Source organism: Natator depressus, chromosome 18, assembly GCF_965152275.1.
Source record: "Natator depressus isolate rNatDep1 chromosome 18, rNatDep2.hap1, whole genome shotgun sequence".
NCBI lineage: Eukaryota > Metazoa > Chordata > Testudines > Cheloniidae > Natator > Natator depressus.
The window spans coordinates 15,108,269-15,127,295 of record NC_134251.1 but is presented as its reverse complement, the minus strand read 5'-3'; the positions used below and the strand labels follow the sequence as shown (position 1 = coordinate 15,127,295).

Sequence of the window (19,027 nt, the reverse complement as noted above, 5' to 3'; positions counted from 1 at the left end):
CAAGCATTCTAACACAGCTGGCCTGAGCAGGGCTACGCACAGACACCTGCAATCTAAAAGTCATCAGTTACATTGCTAGAAATGCAGCAATTTACACGTTTTCCCCTCCCCTCCCATGTTTAATTCCTGCAGCTGGTGGGAAAGCAAAGGAAGCTTTGCCCAGCCCCTCCTAGGCCCCAGTTCAGCAAAGTACTTCAGCATGCCTGTAGCCCCACTGACGTCATTAAAGTTGGGCATGAACTTAAATACTTTCCTGAATCGGAGCTCTTTTCACAGGTGCTGAGAGCCTACCGCTCCCATTTACTTCCACTGGAACAGGTGAGGTTGAGCCCCCCTGGAAAAAAGGTTTCAGAGTAACAGCCGTGTTAGTCTGTATTCGCACAAAGAAAAGGAGTACTTGTGGCACCTTAGAGACTAACCAATTTATTTGAGCATAAGCTTTCGTGAGCTACAGCTCACTTGCTCAAATAAATTGGTTAGTCTCTAAGGTGCCACAAGTACTCCTTTTCTTCCTGGAAAAAAGAAATCAGACCCAAGTTCTTTTCTATCCCAAGTGTTAAGAGTCCTCGTGGCTACACTGATTTCCCGAGTCCCCATAACGGGAATCGTTTCAAAAAGTAGAGATTAGACTAGGTCCTAGGCAAAGCGAAGCCCAAAGCTCTCTGGAGAGCAGGTGGAATTTGCTTTCCTGCTAGACTCTGCCCTGCGCTCATCTGCTGCACGCTCTGGTTCAGGGTATCACAGGCACTTCCTCCCAGCCCATCACACGCCAAGCCACAGCGCTGATGTGGACAGCCTCTTTCCAACAGTTTTCTTCCCTCCCCCAGATAAAAGCCATGAAGTGACAAGAAAGGGAAGCAGCTAAAAAAAGATGTCCTCTGCGGAGGAGGACGACGACGACGACCGGCTCCGGGAACGCCGCGAACTGCATGGCACGGAGAGATATGCTGACGCACTGGGGCTTACAAGAGCTGCTTTGCCTCCACATGCACAAAACAACAACTGAGAGGATGTGCACACAAACAGGTGCACGGAGGGTGTGAAAATAATGAGATTTCCCATGCTTGGGAATCAGCACAGACCTGCGCCTCGCTCTCTCCCTGCCATGGGCCAGGAAGTAGCTGTGATGCACCCCATGACCACTGCTACAGTGCCCCCTAGCTGTACGGCTTCACAGGTGTACACACGGCTGGACTCAACATGCCCCTCCCAAACGACTGGCGCCAATGTATAAGGCTTCCTGCAATGTGATGGAAGGGTGTCCATCACCCTAGCATCAAGGCAATGTTCATAGAGAGAGTTTTAGCTCAAGGAATGACCAGTCCCCATCTGGTTTTAAACCCGAATGTCTAGCAGGCGCCCATGCTCTGAGCAGTAGCTCCCAGGGTAAGATTCTAATGGAGCATTACACGCAAGCGTTTGCACATGGGCATCTCAGACAGGCAGCCCAATGTCTGGCTCATTGTGCCTGCGACACCAAGCTGGAAGCCTTCCAAGCAGCGGCTACGGCTTCCAGCAATGTAGCGAGAACAGCCTGTCCAACAGGACGGCAGAGCGTCTATTTCCAGGCCCCCCCAAAAGCTGGAAATGGAAAGGCTGCCCCAAAAACAGCAGCTGACGTGGCAGGGGAGGGACAGTGAAAACCTTCCCTTGAGAGCCATTCTAGAAACGGGCAGAGGTTTAGTGGCACAGACGTGAAACGGTGCACGTGCGCGCCAACCCTTGTGGTTACGTGTACGTACACACATGCCTGCTCAACTGTCACGTTAAACTGAGCCACGATGGCCAACACAACAAGACTCGGGACTGCGCTGCTCACCATCACGGCTACCACCTGCAAGAGGTGATTCAGGGAGGGCGCTAAGCTGCGGCGTAAGGGGTCCCAGCTGGTCTCTGGCCAGAAAGGGAGGATGGCTAAGGATGGGGCAGGAGGCGGAGGAGAGTGGTCAGATTCCCAGTATCCCACTGCATGCAGAACACACACAGAAATAAAAATGTTATGGCCACTCCTGCACCCAGATACGCAAAAGGCCCCACACGCTAGTGCCTAGAGAAATATAGCAAAGCCCATTCCATTCCCCCGCCCCCTTCACATTCACATGCATTTCCAACAGTCACTGCTTCCCCAGATGTTGATTATGTCGTGGTAAACATGCTAGAAGTCTGGTTATTACTAACTCGTGATGCGGTGAAGGAAACTATCCACACAGTGCTGTCAAAGCACACAGCAAACAGCCTTCTTGCTAACTTCTCCCGGTTCCAACGATCTCCGGTGTTATCTGTAACTAGGGGAGGTGCAGCTTCTCTTCAAGCTGTCTCTTTAATTTCCTGGGGATACGGTGAAGTGTCCTCGGGGTGGGCTTTGACGGCACTGCTTTGAGTCACACAACGCGCACGTTATCAGTTAACAGGAAACTGGCTCTGAACATACCGTGATGTGTTCAATTTGCCCACTCCCTTTCAGGTGTCACCTGCTTCCACGAGGGATGTTTTGGGGATTGAGGCTGGGGTATAGGATCTGGCAGCGACTGGCAAGGACTTTTGCTCTGCATTTGATGAACACAATCTCTCCAACTGTACCTGCTGTTACTGATCAGATCACACCATGACAAGTCTCACTTGGGAGTTCGGCTTACACATCGGCTGCCGGCTTGCAGCGTCAAGTGGGGAAGAAATTGTAAATGGTTTCCCATGCCCCTGGACTCAAATGGGGAGAGAGGAAAAACTCTGCAATGGCAGGTCTCATTTCCCCCCTTCCAAGTCACTCGAGCAGTGCCTCAGGGCATTCAGCTGCAACAAGGCGCTATAGCACTGGGGTTCGTGGTGGTGTTCTCCCCGGTGCATCTCACAGACCAGTGCACTTATTTGTGACATCTGCCTGGAGGAAGAAGTTTCAGTGTCCTGGGCCACACAAGACCTGGTTGTTAACAGCCACTGCATGTAAATCCGTCAGCGACATTTCCCATCTCAAGCTCTAAAATTAGAATCTGTGTTTCCACCCATTCACCACATTTGATTAACCCGAAACCCGGGTCAGCCACTTAGCGAGTCACTTGTGTGAACATCACAGCATCTCCTTCACATCACAGGCTTGCACTCAGACTTGAGCTTTCATTTGGCGCCTCACTAGATCACAGCAGCTGGATGTTTGCACTCAGCAGTGGTGTAAAGACATGGATACGTCCACCTCAAATTCGGTGGAGTCTTAGGACTCTGACATTAGAGGGATTAAAGGTCAGGGAGTGCCGCTCAGCCAGATGGGTTGTTTGGCTGAGGGGTCCCATCTCTGCCTTCACCTACAGTGCAAACCCCTAACTCATTAGATGAAATCTTGCAGTCTGGTTCTTAGCTGGTGCTAGTCAGCATTGCTCCACTGGAGTCCTCTACACCAGCCAACAATCTAGCCTGCAGCAGATACGTCCAGGGAGTGCAGTCATGCTATGAAAGGTTTGAGAAAGGTGTAGAGGGGGAAGTGGGGAGGCGCACCAAGCATTCACACTGAGCAAACAGTTTATTGGGGGGCGGGGAGAGGAGGGAAGGAGAGAGATAGAACAGCTCCCTGTGGGCAAGCATCCACATTGTTGAAACCACTAAAGGCACTAATTGGCAACCCTGTTGTCAGTCTCTGCAGAGAAGACCCAATGGGCCGTGGAGACAGAGCTCATTCTTGTCACCTAGAGGTGGCCCATCTAGGTCAGGGTTGAGATGCATCAATGGGGCAGCCTATGCTGTCCCTGTGCTCAAGGTGAGAGGAGGACTTTAGTCCCTATGACCATCCAGCTGGTACTTTTCACATCAGGAACTCACACAGAACAGGCCACAGTGGGACAACAGCACGGAGTAAGCAATGAGCACGACTGGACCTTTCATTGGTACTGGAGCAAGTTTTCTCCGCTTCTGGTGAGAGGCTATTCGGACCCCCAGTCTGCATGTACATAAAGCAACGTCCGTCCGTGTGCGCAAGCCATCAGGTAGCCAGGGCAGGGTTTTCAGGAGAAGGACCAGCTTCCATCTCAGACAGCCAACTGTCACTGCAACTCTTCCCATGGGACTAGGGCAGAATGCTCCAGAAACGTGGGTGAGGATTATACTGCTGCAGAAGCAGCTCTCCCTCTCTCTCTAAAAGACACTGCTTTAAGAACATGCATCTTATTACTCCCCCGCCAGACACAACATAGCCCACTCCCTCCATTTAGCTGGTTAGCATACAAAGCAGATCTTCTTAGCGTGAACCCAGGTTCTTATCCATGCCCGTGTTCCCAAGCACTGTAGGGCTACATGCAAAGTTTGGATGGAAAGTGACCTAGGAGAGGAAGGATAGGTCCATTGGTATGGTGATAGCTTGGAGGCATGGTAGACCTGGCTTTGTTTCCCTGCTCTGACAAGCTCCTTGCTGTGACTTCAGACAGACAGACTATAAGTGATTTGCCCCAGTTAATAACAGCAATTCCCTACCTCAGAGGGCTGAGAGAAAAACAATGGTTGTGAGGTGCTCAGTTCAAGTGTAGTGTAAATACCCAAGATAAATAGATCGAGAGGCATATAGGTGGATGGTCAGCCAAGGATCTATTTGTAGACCACTTTTGCAAGTGGAAAAAGGTGTCAAAGATTCATACTGGGATTTTAATACCCTGCTTCCTTCCTCTCCTCACCAAACACACAGGAAGCCTGGACCTGTATCGGCAATATGTAAACTATGGGGACTACAGGCTTCCTGCAGCCCTATAGGAGATCCCATTAAATGTGTTTTAAGGATGGATTTCAGAGCTGAGATGTTAATATGACTGGCACACTGCATACCACCAAGAGGCTGCTTGCTAGACTCCAGTACAGACTTTGTATGTCGACTGTACAATGGATAGACCGTGACCGACAGGAGCAAAAAAAAAAAGAAAAAGAGCTCAACCCAAGGGAGTTTTGGAGATCTCACAGGAAAAGGCCATGGCTTTGCTTGACTCTACATTGGCTCCCTGATGAAGGGGAGAAACTGGTCTAATGTAGCCCAGCCCGAATGTCTAAAAAACACGGTATGTCAGTAGAACAGCGTATCATCATCCGCCACTGTATTAGTAGGAAAAGAATTACAGCTGAGATTTTTCAAAGCAGCCTAGAGGATTTAGACCCATCATACTTTAAAATTAATGGAGGGGCAACTAAATCCTCTAAGCCACTTTAAACATATCAACTACCCACAAAAAAGCTGAAGGAATAATTTAGCTGATAAATGTTTACCTCTTCCTGTTTGCACATTGTCCACAAGTATTTTGTAATTTAAAATTTGATATTCAGAATTACTGACCAAATAAAACCAGTCAACTCTCCAATCTGCAAGTTTCTGTATTACATTATACACCAAGTAAACTTCATATCCCCAATAGGACTGCATTTTAACCTCAAGCTAAGGTGGAACTACACAGCTAAGAGACTAAAACAAGCATCTCATTTAATTATTGGGATATTTACCAGCCTGTATGTTACAGATGCTCTTGTTCCCATTGAAATGAAGTTGTGTACACACCTGGCAGAAAGTTGGGGCATTAAAAACCTATAAAACGGCTTGGTTGCCACCTGAGTGACACGTCCCATCATGGAACAGAAAGTTAGTTATTTGTTTAGCTGCTTTGCCATGACCCGATGAAGCAGAATGCAGCAAGGTAGGAGCCGAGACTCCGGGAGGCAGGTGACGAGAGGAAACGAAGTGGCTTTCGCAAGGCACTAAATAGATTTTAGGATGAGCTAATGAGAGCTAAGCTGGTGAGAGCCCTGGGTTGCTCTTATGGCGAAATGGACAGTATGTTAACTTACTGAAAAGTAACCACAGTCCAGACCTCTAAAGAGGGTTACAATCCATCCACACCCAGATCAAACCACTCATTTTGGAGTAAAATCTAAGCATGCTCAGTGTCATGTTCTGAGGTGAGGGTCTATGCCTGCAGAGCCCAATTTCACAACGATCTGGCTGCATTTAGCCGATTCAAAATGTGGCTTCAGGAACACTCAATTTCTTATCCCAGCCCACCTCTCCCAAGTGAATTTAGTATACGACTTGATACACACACTTACTTCATCCACCTGCTCCGATGGAGAGAGAGTGTCCCCCCTTTCCGGTCAATTTCGCTCACATGCAGCTGCTTTCATGGTTTAAGTTGCTTTGGGTCTAGACTGCTTTTCTAAACTGCATTTGCAAGGACTCTTGAGTTTCTTCTGATGCATTTTATGAGTATTTGAAAAATTCAGCCATACGCATTCAGCCCTTTGAAGCGGCAAAGCCCATATGCAGGCACTGTGGCTCATCATTAAGGAAAATGAAACTTGACTACAGTGCATGGCTAAGCGTTCTAAACAAAGTAACGATGATTGCAATATTGCTACAAAGTAATAATACATGCCATTATATGTATGTTAGATCACACACACAGTAAGCGCCTCAGGGCAGGGACCACCTCTCCCATGTGGTGTACACCAGCGGCTCTCAACCAGGAGTACATGTAACGGTGGGGCTACACAGAGAGCTTCTGGCGGAGGACACCATCCACTCATACCTAGATGTTTGCCTAGTTTTACAACAGGCTACATAAAAAGCACCAGCGAAGTCAGTACGAACTAAAATTTCATACAGACAATGACTTGTTTATCCGGCTCTACCTACCTTACACTGAAGTGTAAGTACAATATTAACAGTCCAATTGATTCATTTTATAATTATATCGTAAAAATGAGAAAGGAGGCAATTTTGCAGTACTAGTGTGGCTGTGACACTTTCGTATTTTTAGGTCTGATTTTGTAAGCAAGTAGTTTTTAAGCGAGGTGAAACGTGGGGGTACGCAAGACAGACTGCTGAAAAGGGTACAGTTATCTGGAAAGGTTGAGAGCCCGTGGCGTATAGCACCGCGCACCCAGTCTGTGCTAATCGTACAAATAAAGTTGCTCACACACACTTTCCTAACACTAGTAAAAAAACCCACAAGGAAAGCCAAGCATCTGACACCCCATTTCCACTGTAGAAATCTTATACCTCCAAGGAAACTAGAACCTACTCATGGACAATATTAATTATTCTCATTGCAATAGTGCAGACACCATGCTAAGCGCTGGTCCATTTGCACAAGTGGAAGAGGTTATAGGACCTGAACTACATATAATTTATACAATCTTCTCCCTTTTGCTTTGCTCTGGCTCAAGAGCATCTTCTTTGTTGAAACACAGAAGTTACAGATATGTAGAGCCATTCTCCTACCTCACCATAGCGGTCAAAGCTCGCCAGCCCCAGGAGCGTACAGAGAGTCCTTAGTCCACAAACCACAGGGAAGTTCAGAAAGGAGGCCGGGTTGTAAGGCACAAGAGGTGGGACTGTTCAATAGAGTTTGCTGTTCAACAGAGCTCCAGCCTCAGAGGTTTGGCCAAGGTGACGGAACTGGAGAAGTTTCGAATGAAGAGGTGACAGCTGAAGTTATTTACTAAAAACCAACCACCACCCAGCTTATTCTGGACAGGAGAGGGGGTGGAGAGAAGAAAAGGAAGTCATCTCATTCTTTTATCAGTGCAGAGCTGGCAGCTGTGAACGTAATGTTTAGAAGGGGCGGGAGGGTGTGAACACCATAAACAACACTTATCTGTCTAGTTCAAGGGCAATTGATGAGCGGCCTCCCGGCCAAATGTGGAGTGTGGCACTCCTGCATCAGGACGGACTTTCCTAGCGCACCCTCCTCACCTCTCCTTTAGGGAGCCAGGGCTACAGAATTCAACAGTGATTCCGCTCCTGCTAGGGGATCCCACAGGGTGGTTCCAAAAGAACCAGCAAAACCCATACAGGACAGGCAATGGAGAGGAAAGATGGGCTTGTGGTTCAAGCACTTGTGCCAGGACTTAGGAAACCTGGATTTACTTCCTGCCTGTGCCAGAAACTCCCTGCAAGAGATCAGGACAGTCTCTCCCACTGCCACCCCGTTCCCCCATCTGTAAAACAAAGATAATAATTCTTCCTTTGTCTGCCTTGTCCTCTTACACTGCAGCTGTTTGGAGCAGGGAGTGTCTCGTACTGCGTGTTTAGACACAAAAGGGGGCTTCATTTGGGCTCCTAAAATCCAGAGCCATTTCTACACAACCCGGCTGTGTCCGTCTCTCCTGAACTATATAGGACTCTTGCTAATGGGTTGACACCACAAAGCTCCCTTCTTAAGTGCTACAACCACCACCAGGGCAGGTGGAGAGCTGGTGCGAAAAGAGGCTGGATGCTGAGAGATTCTCCAAGCAAGAATTTTGGTCCCTTTAAAATTCTTGCAGCAGGACTGAACTGCAGTCAAGACAGGCATGACAACTCTGGCTGGCTCCAACCGGGCCTGGGCATCGGCTTCTAATCAGAGTAACTGATGAGCTGTGTAGGCACCAGGGTAATTCCCATTTTGACCAAGTAGCGAGCAGGGCACGATCCTGCCAAAGAAGCAAAAAACCCAGACCTACCCACGCAGGGCACCTGGCCACCGGCTGCCAGTCCCAGCAACGCATCAATGGATTCAGAGCCATGGAGAGTGACGTGATGGGAGAACTAAATCACCTACGAGCGAGACAGCTGGCAAAGGACAAAACCCTGCCCATTGTTCATCTCCTCCACCCCAAGGGTTCGCACAGTGAAGGAAAACAAGCCTCCCTGGAACCCGCAGGGCTGGAGGATGGCTAAATATACATCAATCAGGGGATTAAATATCGAGGCATGTGGCAGCCTCTGCATGTGCGAGTGTTTAGTCCATTACCCGACAGGCACTTAGCGCAATTATGGTCGCTCTGTGGCAAGCCTTTAACGTGCCAACAGAGCAGTTGAGGCATAGAAGGGATTAGAGGGCAGCAATATCCCAACCACAGAACAGCTCTCAGGCATGGAGCGAGGGCTTCCAAGAAGAAGGGTGTGGGTGAGCTGGGAAATGCTCTGGAGCACGGGGCGGAGGTGGGGTTACATGCGATCAGCTCAGATGGGGAGTAATCCGAAGTGGATTCGAGTCAGGTTCCTGCACGGTGGGTCTGGCCAACAGCGCTTGGCATGGAAACCTTCCCTTGCAGCCTGAGGAGCAACCTTAATTCAAACAGCCTGTGTCATCAGAAAGGAGGGGAAAAAAGTGATGGACAGAATCAAACTTTGCCCGTGTGTGGCGTTAGACTTGGGGATGACTTTTGGGTGGGATGATTGGAATGAGACCCCAAGCCCCACAGACTTAAGCCCAGGCCCCACTTCTGTCCACACACATCTGTTGGTGGGGGTGGGTCCCACTGGGACTTGGGTCCAAGCCATGTCATTTTGTGGTGTGGACACAGCTTGTGCCACAGATCTGCGTCAGAAAGTCTGAGCAGCGCGGTATAGATGTGAGAGACGCAGGGCCAGCCATTGTAAACCCAGTTTTTACAATGCAGTGCGGACGCTGAAGTGTGGGCTTGGAATGCCAAGTCCATAAACCCAGGTCCTATAGGTCTGGGCTTAGTATGCCATGCAGACGTGACATACCCTACCCTTCGAGGCCATTTTCATCAGAGGATCTCAAAGCACTTCACAAAAGAAGGTTGCTTTCTCATTTTACATTTTGGGAAACTGAGGCACAAAAGGGGGGACGTGCCTCCCAGGGAGTCAGTATGACAGGGCTGGGAATAGGTTCCAGGACTCCCTACCCCCATCACTACAGCTGGTCAGACATGTTGAAAAAAGGGGAGGGGGGGGTTCCCGTGTGAGAGAGAGCGAGAGAGAGAGAAATGCCGATTCGCTGAAACTGGGACTTACAGTGAAAACGTAACATTATTGCTAAAGCTTTGATTGGGAACTTTTCTCAGGTCCAGGATGGAACTTCAGATCAAAAGGAGAGAGCAGGAGACCCAGCCCTGAATAGCCAATGGTTAGACCACTTAACCGGGATGTGGGAAATCCAGGTTTAAGTACCTGGTCTGACCTGGGTAGAGCAGGGACTTGGAGCAGGCTCCAATATCCCAGATGAACGCTAGCTGGGCTGTTGGCTACTGCAGCGTGGGTGAGCATCTGTCTCAAGCTTTCACAAACCCCCCCCACAGAAAAGTTTTGGTTTCATTCTGCACTGGAATGGAAATGTGTCGAAACCTCAGAACTCTTCGTGAAATGGAATTCTGGTCTGCCACCAGCCCGGCTAGTCACACTGTCGACTCATTTCATCTCCCCCCTCAGTCTCTCAGCTGGAATCAAAGCAGAGGAGCCAGTACCCAGGGATTTGCCAGAGACCACCATCCCCCAGTTTGGGAACTCTGCTATAGCTGATTGCATGGGCTACTCCTGACAGCAGATCAGCCTTCACGTTTCCTCCCTCACCTGTGCCCCAAACACTGTAACCCCTGCCTTCCCTACATGCCAGAGAGTGTGGTTGTGCCAAACGCCTAACCATACTATCCAGCAGCCACCCACCTGTACCACGCCTGGGCCAGAAAAAACGGCAGGTTTGTGCCGTCATCAGACCTGGCAGGGACTTTTGCTGAGGTTTCGTCATTCAGAAACAAGGAGCATTTACACAATTCTTTTTTTCCCCCCTCCTGTCAGAGAATCTTCCAAATGGACTAAGCACATTCGGCATCTGATTCAGGCAAGATATTCAGAGTCTACAAAGCGTCCAAACCTGGTAAATTCAGGGTTACCCCTGAATGGCCAGCAATTACACAAATAACTGGTCATTACACCACAAAAGGCCAGACAGTTATTTTTCAGCAAAGGGAATTTGTGCTGCCAGACGCATAGAAAGAATGGCAGAAACATGAGCTAACCCCACGGGAGCAGGTAAGGCTAACTGGTAGCCGAGCATTAACCGCACCCTGTAGTTCTCTGCCCATGCTTCGGCTGGTCGAGCTATCCCAGCATGAACAAGGGGCCGAGTCCGCCTCTGACTTACGCTGGTACAAAACTAGCGCATCTCTAGTAGCGTCCAAGGCTTTACCCTGATTCACACCCACGTAAGGGAGACCAGAACGAGGCCCAATATTCATTATGATTTTAGCCCTTTTTCCTGGTCACAAGCTGTCTGTGCATCTAGCCCGATTTTCGTTCCGTGTCTTTGTTCCTTTTGCCAAGGAGCATCTTTAGACCCTGGACTGTGCAGAAAGGGCAAAACACCCCTCTGCAGACAGCCTGCACAATGTCTGTGCACCACTTAGGTCTCCTAATCCCCACTAAAGCCACTGGGCATTAAATGGCATATACACTTTGGATGGGACCTCTACACCGGGGTGAATTTCACCCCTACTGCTGGCATCAGCTAGTCATTGTTTGCATCCACGTGACTGGTCACCTCTGCCACATAAAATGGGTTTTGCTCCCTGCCTGGATGACTGACATATTTCAAAAAGACAAACCTTTCTGTGTCTCACGACGGACTCTGGAGGAGCCATCAGGGTTCACGGGCCTTTCCACAAGTACCTTTGCAGAAGGCCCAGGAGCAGCACTGCTAAGCCCAAGCATTTAAAAAAGGAAAAAAAAAAGTCAAGAGTAAGGTCCCCTAAACGAAATCACGATTAAAACTGGAGTTTTTTGTTTGCCTCTGTTTGAGCCGGGGGGCACATGCACATCACATTTTCCAGATTTTCTCCACAACCATAAAGGCTAGAAATGTTAATATTCTCACATAATGTCAGGATTCTAGGAGTTGTTTGGGGTTTATCTTAAATCCCCAAACATCGTGGAACTCAACAAACCCCCCAAGAGTTGGCAATGCTGCGACAGAAACATAGGATCTGCCCTATGGGGTCAGATCCATGGTCCATCTTGACCAGCTCGCTTGACGGACCGTGGCCAGCACCTCATGCTTCATAGGCCAGGGCTTTGCTCACAAATAGAGGAGAATAGGACCACACAAACACCTGCATGTTACTTAAGGATCCATGAGGTTTCAATCCTGTTCTTTCCCAGGCATTTGTGTCCCCCCACGCAGTTTATTATACAGTCAGTGCCACATGGGGGAGAGGGGGAGCTCTCCCTAGAAAAGGGGTCCAGCTCCAGAGACCTAGCTTCTCCCTCACTGCAGGATGGTGCTTGAGGCTGGCATGTTATCTTCTCCTATACCTTAAGATACACATACAAGACGGAGGTATTCCACTGAGATCAGCCCGGCCGCCTGCAACCCAACAGCACACAAGTCATTAAATACAGTTTATGAAGGGGGGGGGGGAAAGCTTGGGGGAAGCCACCCTCCCTCCCCACAATCATTCCAAGACTGAATACAGCAACCAAACGAGCTCTGCTGTGCCAAGGGAGACTCTGAACCCTGCCTCTCCAGCAATTAACTGCATCAGCAACTTTACAGCCAGAACATGACTTTCCTTTGTTTACTACCAACGCTTCCGTGCAAACCTGTGCTTTAAAATAGAGACCAATTTCCTATTTGACACTCAAGCACTTTTCCTCTCGGCTCAATGCCGTGTATGGGCAGATAGCGCTGCCAGTTAATGGCCAGAGGTAGTAGCTGAGAGAGATAGTAGCTGTGATGACACTGGAAAGGAAAAAGCAGGTTACATCCTGGACTGAAATAGGACTCCACTGGACCTGTATTTTTCTTCTTGCTATGACTGAGACACGCTAATAGGTGTTTACACACACACACACACACACACACACTTGGGGTATAGGTTTTAATACACCCACGAGGTGTATCACAGGTAAAACACCACCACTGTAAAGCCATGAAGTTCAGAGTTAGAGGTTAACTTACAAGGAACCTAAACATTTTAAATTATGAAACTCAGTCAAGGAACCCCAAAGCACCTTAACTCTGCCCCTTTTGTCGGAGATCTAACCCTATCTGTTTTTAGGCAGAAATCCTTTGTTTGTGGATTTTAAGAGGGTGGATCAAGAATGGTTTAAAAAAGTCCTACAATAGAAACCTGCTTCCAAATGTAGCTATAGAGTGGTTACCAGTATTCTATTAGAGAGCTAGCTAGCTCGCTCTCTCTCACTCAGAGTTAGCTGCCCAAATGCCATTGAAAGCCAAGGAGAGTTGGATGCTTAACTCCCTTACATTACACTTCAAAAATCCCAGTCTGTATTTTATGGAAAAGAAATGCCAGCCAAAAAAACCAAACAAAAAAAATACCACCAGGGTTGGGGGGGTGGGGGAGGAAGAGCTTAAGGATAAATTATGTTCGGATTGGTATAGAAAATGTTTTTCCTTAGGCACTTGCCAGAAATCTTCCCACATGAGCCTCAGAACTTTGCAACAACTGCAGCGAGAACTTTCTCCTGTAGTAAATATTTGTTTAAGCTCAACAGGAGGTGGAGGAAAGGAAATTGCTATGTGCTTCCATGCTAGATAAGCGCACTACCCAAACCAAACTTCAATGCTGGTAGCCCAAATGACAAAGAGAAAGGACGGCATGGCTGATCCCGCAGAGACAGACCCATAAACTGTATAAAATGTTGATGGGACTGCTCACTTGTATAACACGAAGAGTGTGTGTAAGGGCTTCTCCGCATGCAAACTTGCTTCGAAATAACTAAATCAGTTTTCAGAGTAACAGCCGTGTTAGTCTGTATTCGCAAAAAGAAAAGGAGGACTTGTGGCACCTTAGAGACTAACCAATTTATTTGAGCATAAGCTTTCGTGAGCTACAGCTCACTTTTGTATGCATCCGATGAAGTGAGCTGTAGCTCACGAAAGCTCATGCTCAAATAAATTGGTTAGTCTCTAAGGTGCCACAAGTCCTCCTTTTCTTTTTGTAAATCAGTTTCGATTCACTCCTTTTATTTCAGTGCAAATGTCCACAATCAGATCTGCAACAAAGCAACCAAAGTGACTCATCTGATTTAGCTATTTTGGTGCACGTTTGCGTGTAGACCAGTTGGAACTCTTTGCAGGACTGGGGACTGAGTGATCACAAGGAACAGGCAGCAACAGGATTAGGAAATTTCCTGTTCTTTTCCCAGATACCCTCCCTTTTCATACCAGAGCTTATGCAACCACAGCTGCCCAGCATTATTAAGTAGCACAAGTCCCTGCTCTTTTAGAAGACTAAAAAAAACCACAAAGTGCCAGCAATTGCCCCACCCAGCCACATTCCCTACCCCCAAATCATGAGTTCTGTGAGCATCTCCTGGTCTATTTCACACTAGGGTGAGGCCGGGCGGATAAAGAAGGCGCCGACAGCTGCCGGTCTGCACATTGCATGCAGCGCACACAAGGGAAAAAAAACGCACCATGTTTGCCCCCACTTTGCCCTTTCCCCTCTCAAAATGAGATCCTGCCAAAAGTCTGGACGCTGGAATTATAACACACACAAAGCAGAGATTGCAGCCAAGAGACAGAGCTTCATTCTCAAGGATTAATCTTTGCCGGGGGGGGGGGGGGGGGAAGGGGGAGTGTTAACTTTATGCAGATGCAAGAACCAGTCCTTTTGATTAAGTTAAAATAACTGGAGAGGCCTAGACCAGTACACGGCCCCCGCATCCTCCACACTCGGAGGCGTTTCGAATCCAGATCCAGATGTTGCAAACGACTCCAGCAGGCAAAACCAAAAAGCCAGCTCTACACAGCAGTACTTGTGGGGAAAGGACAAAATCCAGCTCCTCATTATGTGTCTGGCGTCCAAGCCTCTCAAGCGCCAACCTGAAACTTCAAAGTTTGAAAAAATTCGTTTAACTCCTGCTTTCGTTATTTTAGTCTCTGCACTTCCTGGCTCTGGACAGGACCACAAGTACTAGAAGACCATGAGAAAGGGCCCTATTCTTGCCAGATTTCCAGCCGAGTTCTGCTGACGCAAGAGATTAAGAGACGCACATGAATGGGGAACGTTCTGAAGTTCTCGTAGGTTGTGTTTCCACTTCCCAAAACCGAATAGTTACTGAATTCAGCATGTCAGGGCTAGGAGCGATGCTGCTTTTAGCTGCAGTAGCAACAAGCACGACCCTTTGGGTTAGTGAGAGCCTGGCTTAGGGGCAGACATGAAATTAGCTTTGTTGGCTCAGCGTAGGTAACAAGTGGCTCTCTCTAAGCACTGCAAGATCACCCCACACCATTCAGAACAAATGGCGAGAGAGATTCCACGAGGCTGGGGCTGGAACAGCGAATGTCCTATCGAAGGCTGGGATTTGACGGACGCTCCCAAAGCACATACCGACAGCTCACCAAACTGCAGCCAGTCTTCAGCTCCCACAGGACTCTCTCTCTGAGCAACCAGTTCAGACAGACAGGACAATTTAAGAGCACTGGATCGCAGGGAATGAGGAACAGGGAAAAAGTCTTGCAGGAACACTGGGTTAGCTGCCTGGCTAAAGCACCTACTCCATGGCTTAGAGTTGGCATCCTTTGGAGGTCCTTAGCCACACCGCCGGTAAGGGGTTGTGTGGTTTTTTTTTTTTTTCTTTTTTTTAAGTTCCTTTGCTCCATCTGGTGGTTAGAAAGTTTTAAACTTTGCTGAACGGCTCACAAGCAGCTTCTTCCTAGGAGTGAAACGTTAACTAATCAGCTTTAAAACCACCAACATTCTGACCAGTCACATGCTAGAAAAACTACAGAGAGGCTCTTCGAATAGCTCACCCCGAAGACTCGCTTGTGTCCACGACTCCTGCGAGGTAGACAAGAGAGGTGAACGCACACTTTGAAAGGTGAGAATACGAGGGGGGAGCAAAGGATGTCAGGACACCATTGAGCATCCTTATTAAGTGTGGGACAAGGGAGTGACAAAGGCCTAGAAGGCCACAAGATGGAATTTCTATTCATGTGTTTGCCCAGCCCCTAGCACAGCGGGGTCCGTGACAGGCTCTTAAGCGTTAGTGCGATACTAGGACAATAGAATCCCATGTGAAAGAGCCATGGGCTGCTCTGAGCAGGTTGGTGAGACAAGGCGGCTCTGTAAGAAGAGACAGCGGCTGCAAAACAAATCGGTCACGGAATCACAAATCCAGCAGTTTCCACCACTCAGTTAGTCCCTCTGTCTTCCCCACTGTGTCTCTCAATGCACCCCAACCAACCCTTCGGCTTCCTCTGGGCTTCCTGCCCACTCATGCATGGCTGAGCAGGGGTGGCCAGCAAACATGGCTGTCTGAACGGCAGCTGACAAACCTTTAAGAGATACGGACACCTGCCCAAAGGGGCGTCGGACACCTCAGAGGATCCCACAGTCCTCTGTGTGCTGCTCCAGAGGCACAGAGCATCACTAAATGGGCAACGGAGGCTTCCACCTTAGCAGAGAGGCCAAGGGCTGGATGGACCCTGGAGGCCAACATACCTTCTCACTCCACAACAGCAGCCCCCTCAGGCCAGGCGCCAAGCACGTTGGTGGGTCAGTGACATGGTCCGTGCTTTGCCAGTTCAGTGGTGTAGACAGAAGCTCTCTCTTCAGGGCTATCAATCCAGCACCTTTCCCTCAGTAACAAATTCACACAAACCAGCTTGAGCAAGAACAGCTATTGCTATCAGCAAGAGAGGAGCCCAAACCTTTGCTAGGCCTTTACCCAGAAAGAGAGACTTCTTTATCAAAACACACAGCACTGCCTGGACACAGCCCACAGATCACATTGCTTTAGACAGAGCAGGGACAGGGAGCCGTCAGCATAGTTACTGTGCTAAAGGACACCTCCTGCTTCAGAGGAGTTTTCTAGTTGCAAATGCCGCACCCTGAGGGGAGACAGCGGTACATCCACATGGAAGCAACACAAACACCCGCCCTTAAAGGACAGGGAACCGCTGGCATTTAGGAGACAATTTAAGCCTGAGAGAGCAGCATCTGTAGGATCAGAGTGACTGTAAAGAACAGACCGCTACAGCTTGACGCAGAGGGGCTGAATGATCTGGTCTGCTCCTTGCTCAGTTCGGGGAGCAAGAGGCGATTTCTGCAACACCAGCACTGTGAACTCACCTGGCCTACACTATGCAGGCAGCTTACACCAAGCTAATTATGTCAGTGTACACGCTACAGCCTTGTCCTGCCAATGTAAGTGCCCTAACTCCACCTCCATGAGCGGCGTAGAGCTTATGTCAGTGTAGCTAAGGAGACGCAGGGTCTGCGTAGACACTGCGTTACTGACATGGATGGTCTTGCCAATTTCAGGCTCCGCTGACTCCCCGCACTGCCCCCTTCAGACGGAGGAGGAGGAAGACGCACCCCACCGACAGGAGGAGGGTAGCCGGGACATGCACCACTGCAGTAATTAACACCGGTCGACTTACGACTGTAGCGTGGTCATGTCTCTCAGCCTGTACTCGGACCCAAAAAAATGAAGCCGCACTGTGTTCTGACTCATAACCCCCTCTCCCCCGCCCACCCACCCACGGAGTAACGGGAAATCTCACGGCCAGGAGTTAACCATCTGTTTGGCAACAGAAAAAGGAATTCAACTCACTCCCCTGTAGCACTCCCCAGCTAGACGGGGTTACACCAAGGGGCAGACCTATCCGGCAAGGAGGTGCCGTTCTGAAAGAGGCCCTTCTCTCGGTTAAAGCCACACATCCGAAGCCCAGCTAACAAGGTTTAAAAAACCAGGGCGGGAACAGAGACGGGAAGTTGAAGGCAGCCTGACACAGCCCCTACCTTCACCCAGGGACCAGGCAAGGCGGTACTAAGCAACGGCACATTAGCCTCAGCCCAAGCTCCCTCCACCTCGGCACTAGAGTGCACAGAAGGAGAGGGGATTCCTGCCACATCCCGCCCCCGGGACACCTTCCCCTGTCGCTGTTTGCCAGAGACCACGCAATCACGTGTCTTTCTGCCAGGCCCAAGCTCGCCTTTCAGGATTATACAACACGACGAGCTAATTAAATGATGGGTTTATTTTGGACCTGGGCAGGGTGACAAGGCAAAATATAGCCCGTAACAGGCCCGTGTCGCCTTTGAAGAGCTGCCAGGGTTATTTTTTACCTAGATGCATCATGAAGAATCGGAGAGGATAAAAATAAATAAATAACACGGCTATATTTACAATTTAATCAGTGGCAGGGCTGGTTACACTTTAGGGAGGAGACTAATATTTAGGGAAGGGGGCAAGGAGAACAGCAGATCTGGCAACTGCCATACATGGAATGGACACTGCTTGGATTGGTTGGGAGTCTCGTTATTACTCTCTCCCCTGCCCCCCCCCCCGGATCTCTTTCACACCCTCTGAAACCATAACAGCCTGTTGGCACTCCCCCGCCTTTTCTTTGCTTGGATCCTCTTCCCCCTGCTCCATTGACTCTTCCCAGTAGGGGGCGCTGCACTGATTTTGCACAGCCGCATATGCCAATCACGGAGCATTCTGGTAATCAAGACAACGACTGCTGAAGGAGGGGATACGTCCTCCATTATAGCTCCCTCAAGAATATGCAACACACAGGCTCCCCATCAGAACTACCTTGAAACTAGAGAGTTTTCAGTTTATTAAAGACCCACCCGTGGTTAGCCCAGCTCAAAAGGTACAGACAACTCCATGCCTGATCCATTGTTCCACATCCTCCCACCTGCCCAATCCACAGAGGGCAGGCAGACGTTCCAGCCCAAGCTAGGCAGATCTGGCTCTTGAGCCCAAGCTGAAGCAGCTCGTTCCTTTTCTCCGGTGGCCCCCAGTGTGATTCCTCCCCCATATGGGTGGCCAGCTCACATGTATTCAGCAATCACGAAACAGGCCCCCGCCAGAATCATGAATGAATTCGTTCAGGGGTTGTTTGTTTTTTGTCTGTCTCCTGGTTTCTGAGCCCCCCTATCACAGGGATTCTACTAGACTTAGTTCACTGGATCCAAGTGCCTTGGGGGGGGGGGGGGAGAGGGGAGAGGAGAGACGTAGCAGCACCGGGCATGACACAGGAAACAAAACACAAGCCAACAGTCAGACTGTGCTCCTGTAGTAACTCAGAAGTCTGACCATCGATTGCAATGGGAGAAGGCCCAGGGCCATGAATTTGGAGCTGGTATCCAGGCTGCAGCTCCTACCCCTGAGGAGGGAGGTTGACTACCTCCCAAATCAGGGAATACACAGAATCCCATTGGAATAGGCACTTCCTGGGAAATGTTTAATGTGAAGGGAACAAGTTTTTCTGGGGGGGGATTCCCCCTTATCTGAATTCCTCAT

At 49.2% G+C, this 19,027-nt stretch overlaps 1 protein-coding gene across 2 annotated transcripts in view; it reads right to left on the bottom strand.

Annotated features, from left to right (window-relative positions):
* LOC142000817 (tyrosine-protein phosphatase non-receptor type 11-like) overlaps positions 1-19,027 on the bottom strand; it is an 84,415-nt gene that overhangs the window by 50,320 nt on the left and 15,068 nt on the right. The window contains exon 1 of one of the 2 annotated variants that reach the window (XM_074975413.1): positions 7,238-7,334. The exons of the other annotated variant lie outside the window; for it this stretch is intronic. Coding sequence (XP_074831514.1) covers positions 7,238-7,245 — 8 coding nt within the window. The 5' untranslated portion in view covers positions 7,246-7,334. Of the gene's footprint in view, positions 1-7,237; positions 7,335-19,027 lie in introns of those variants that run through there. 2 annotated transcript variants of the gene reach the window in all.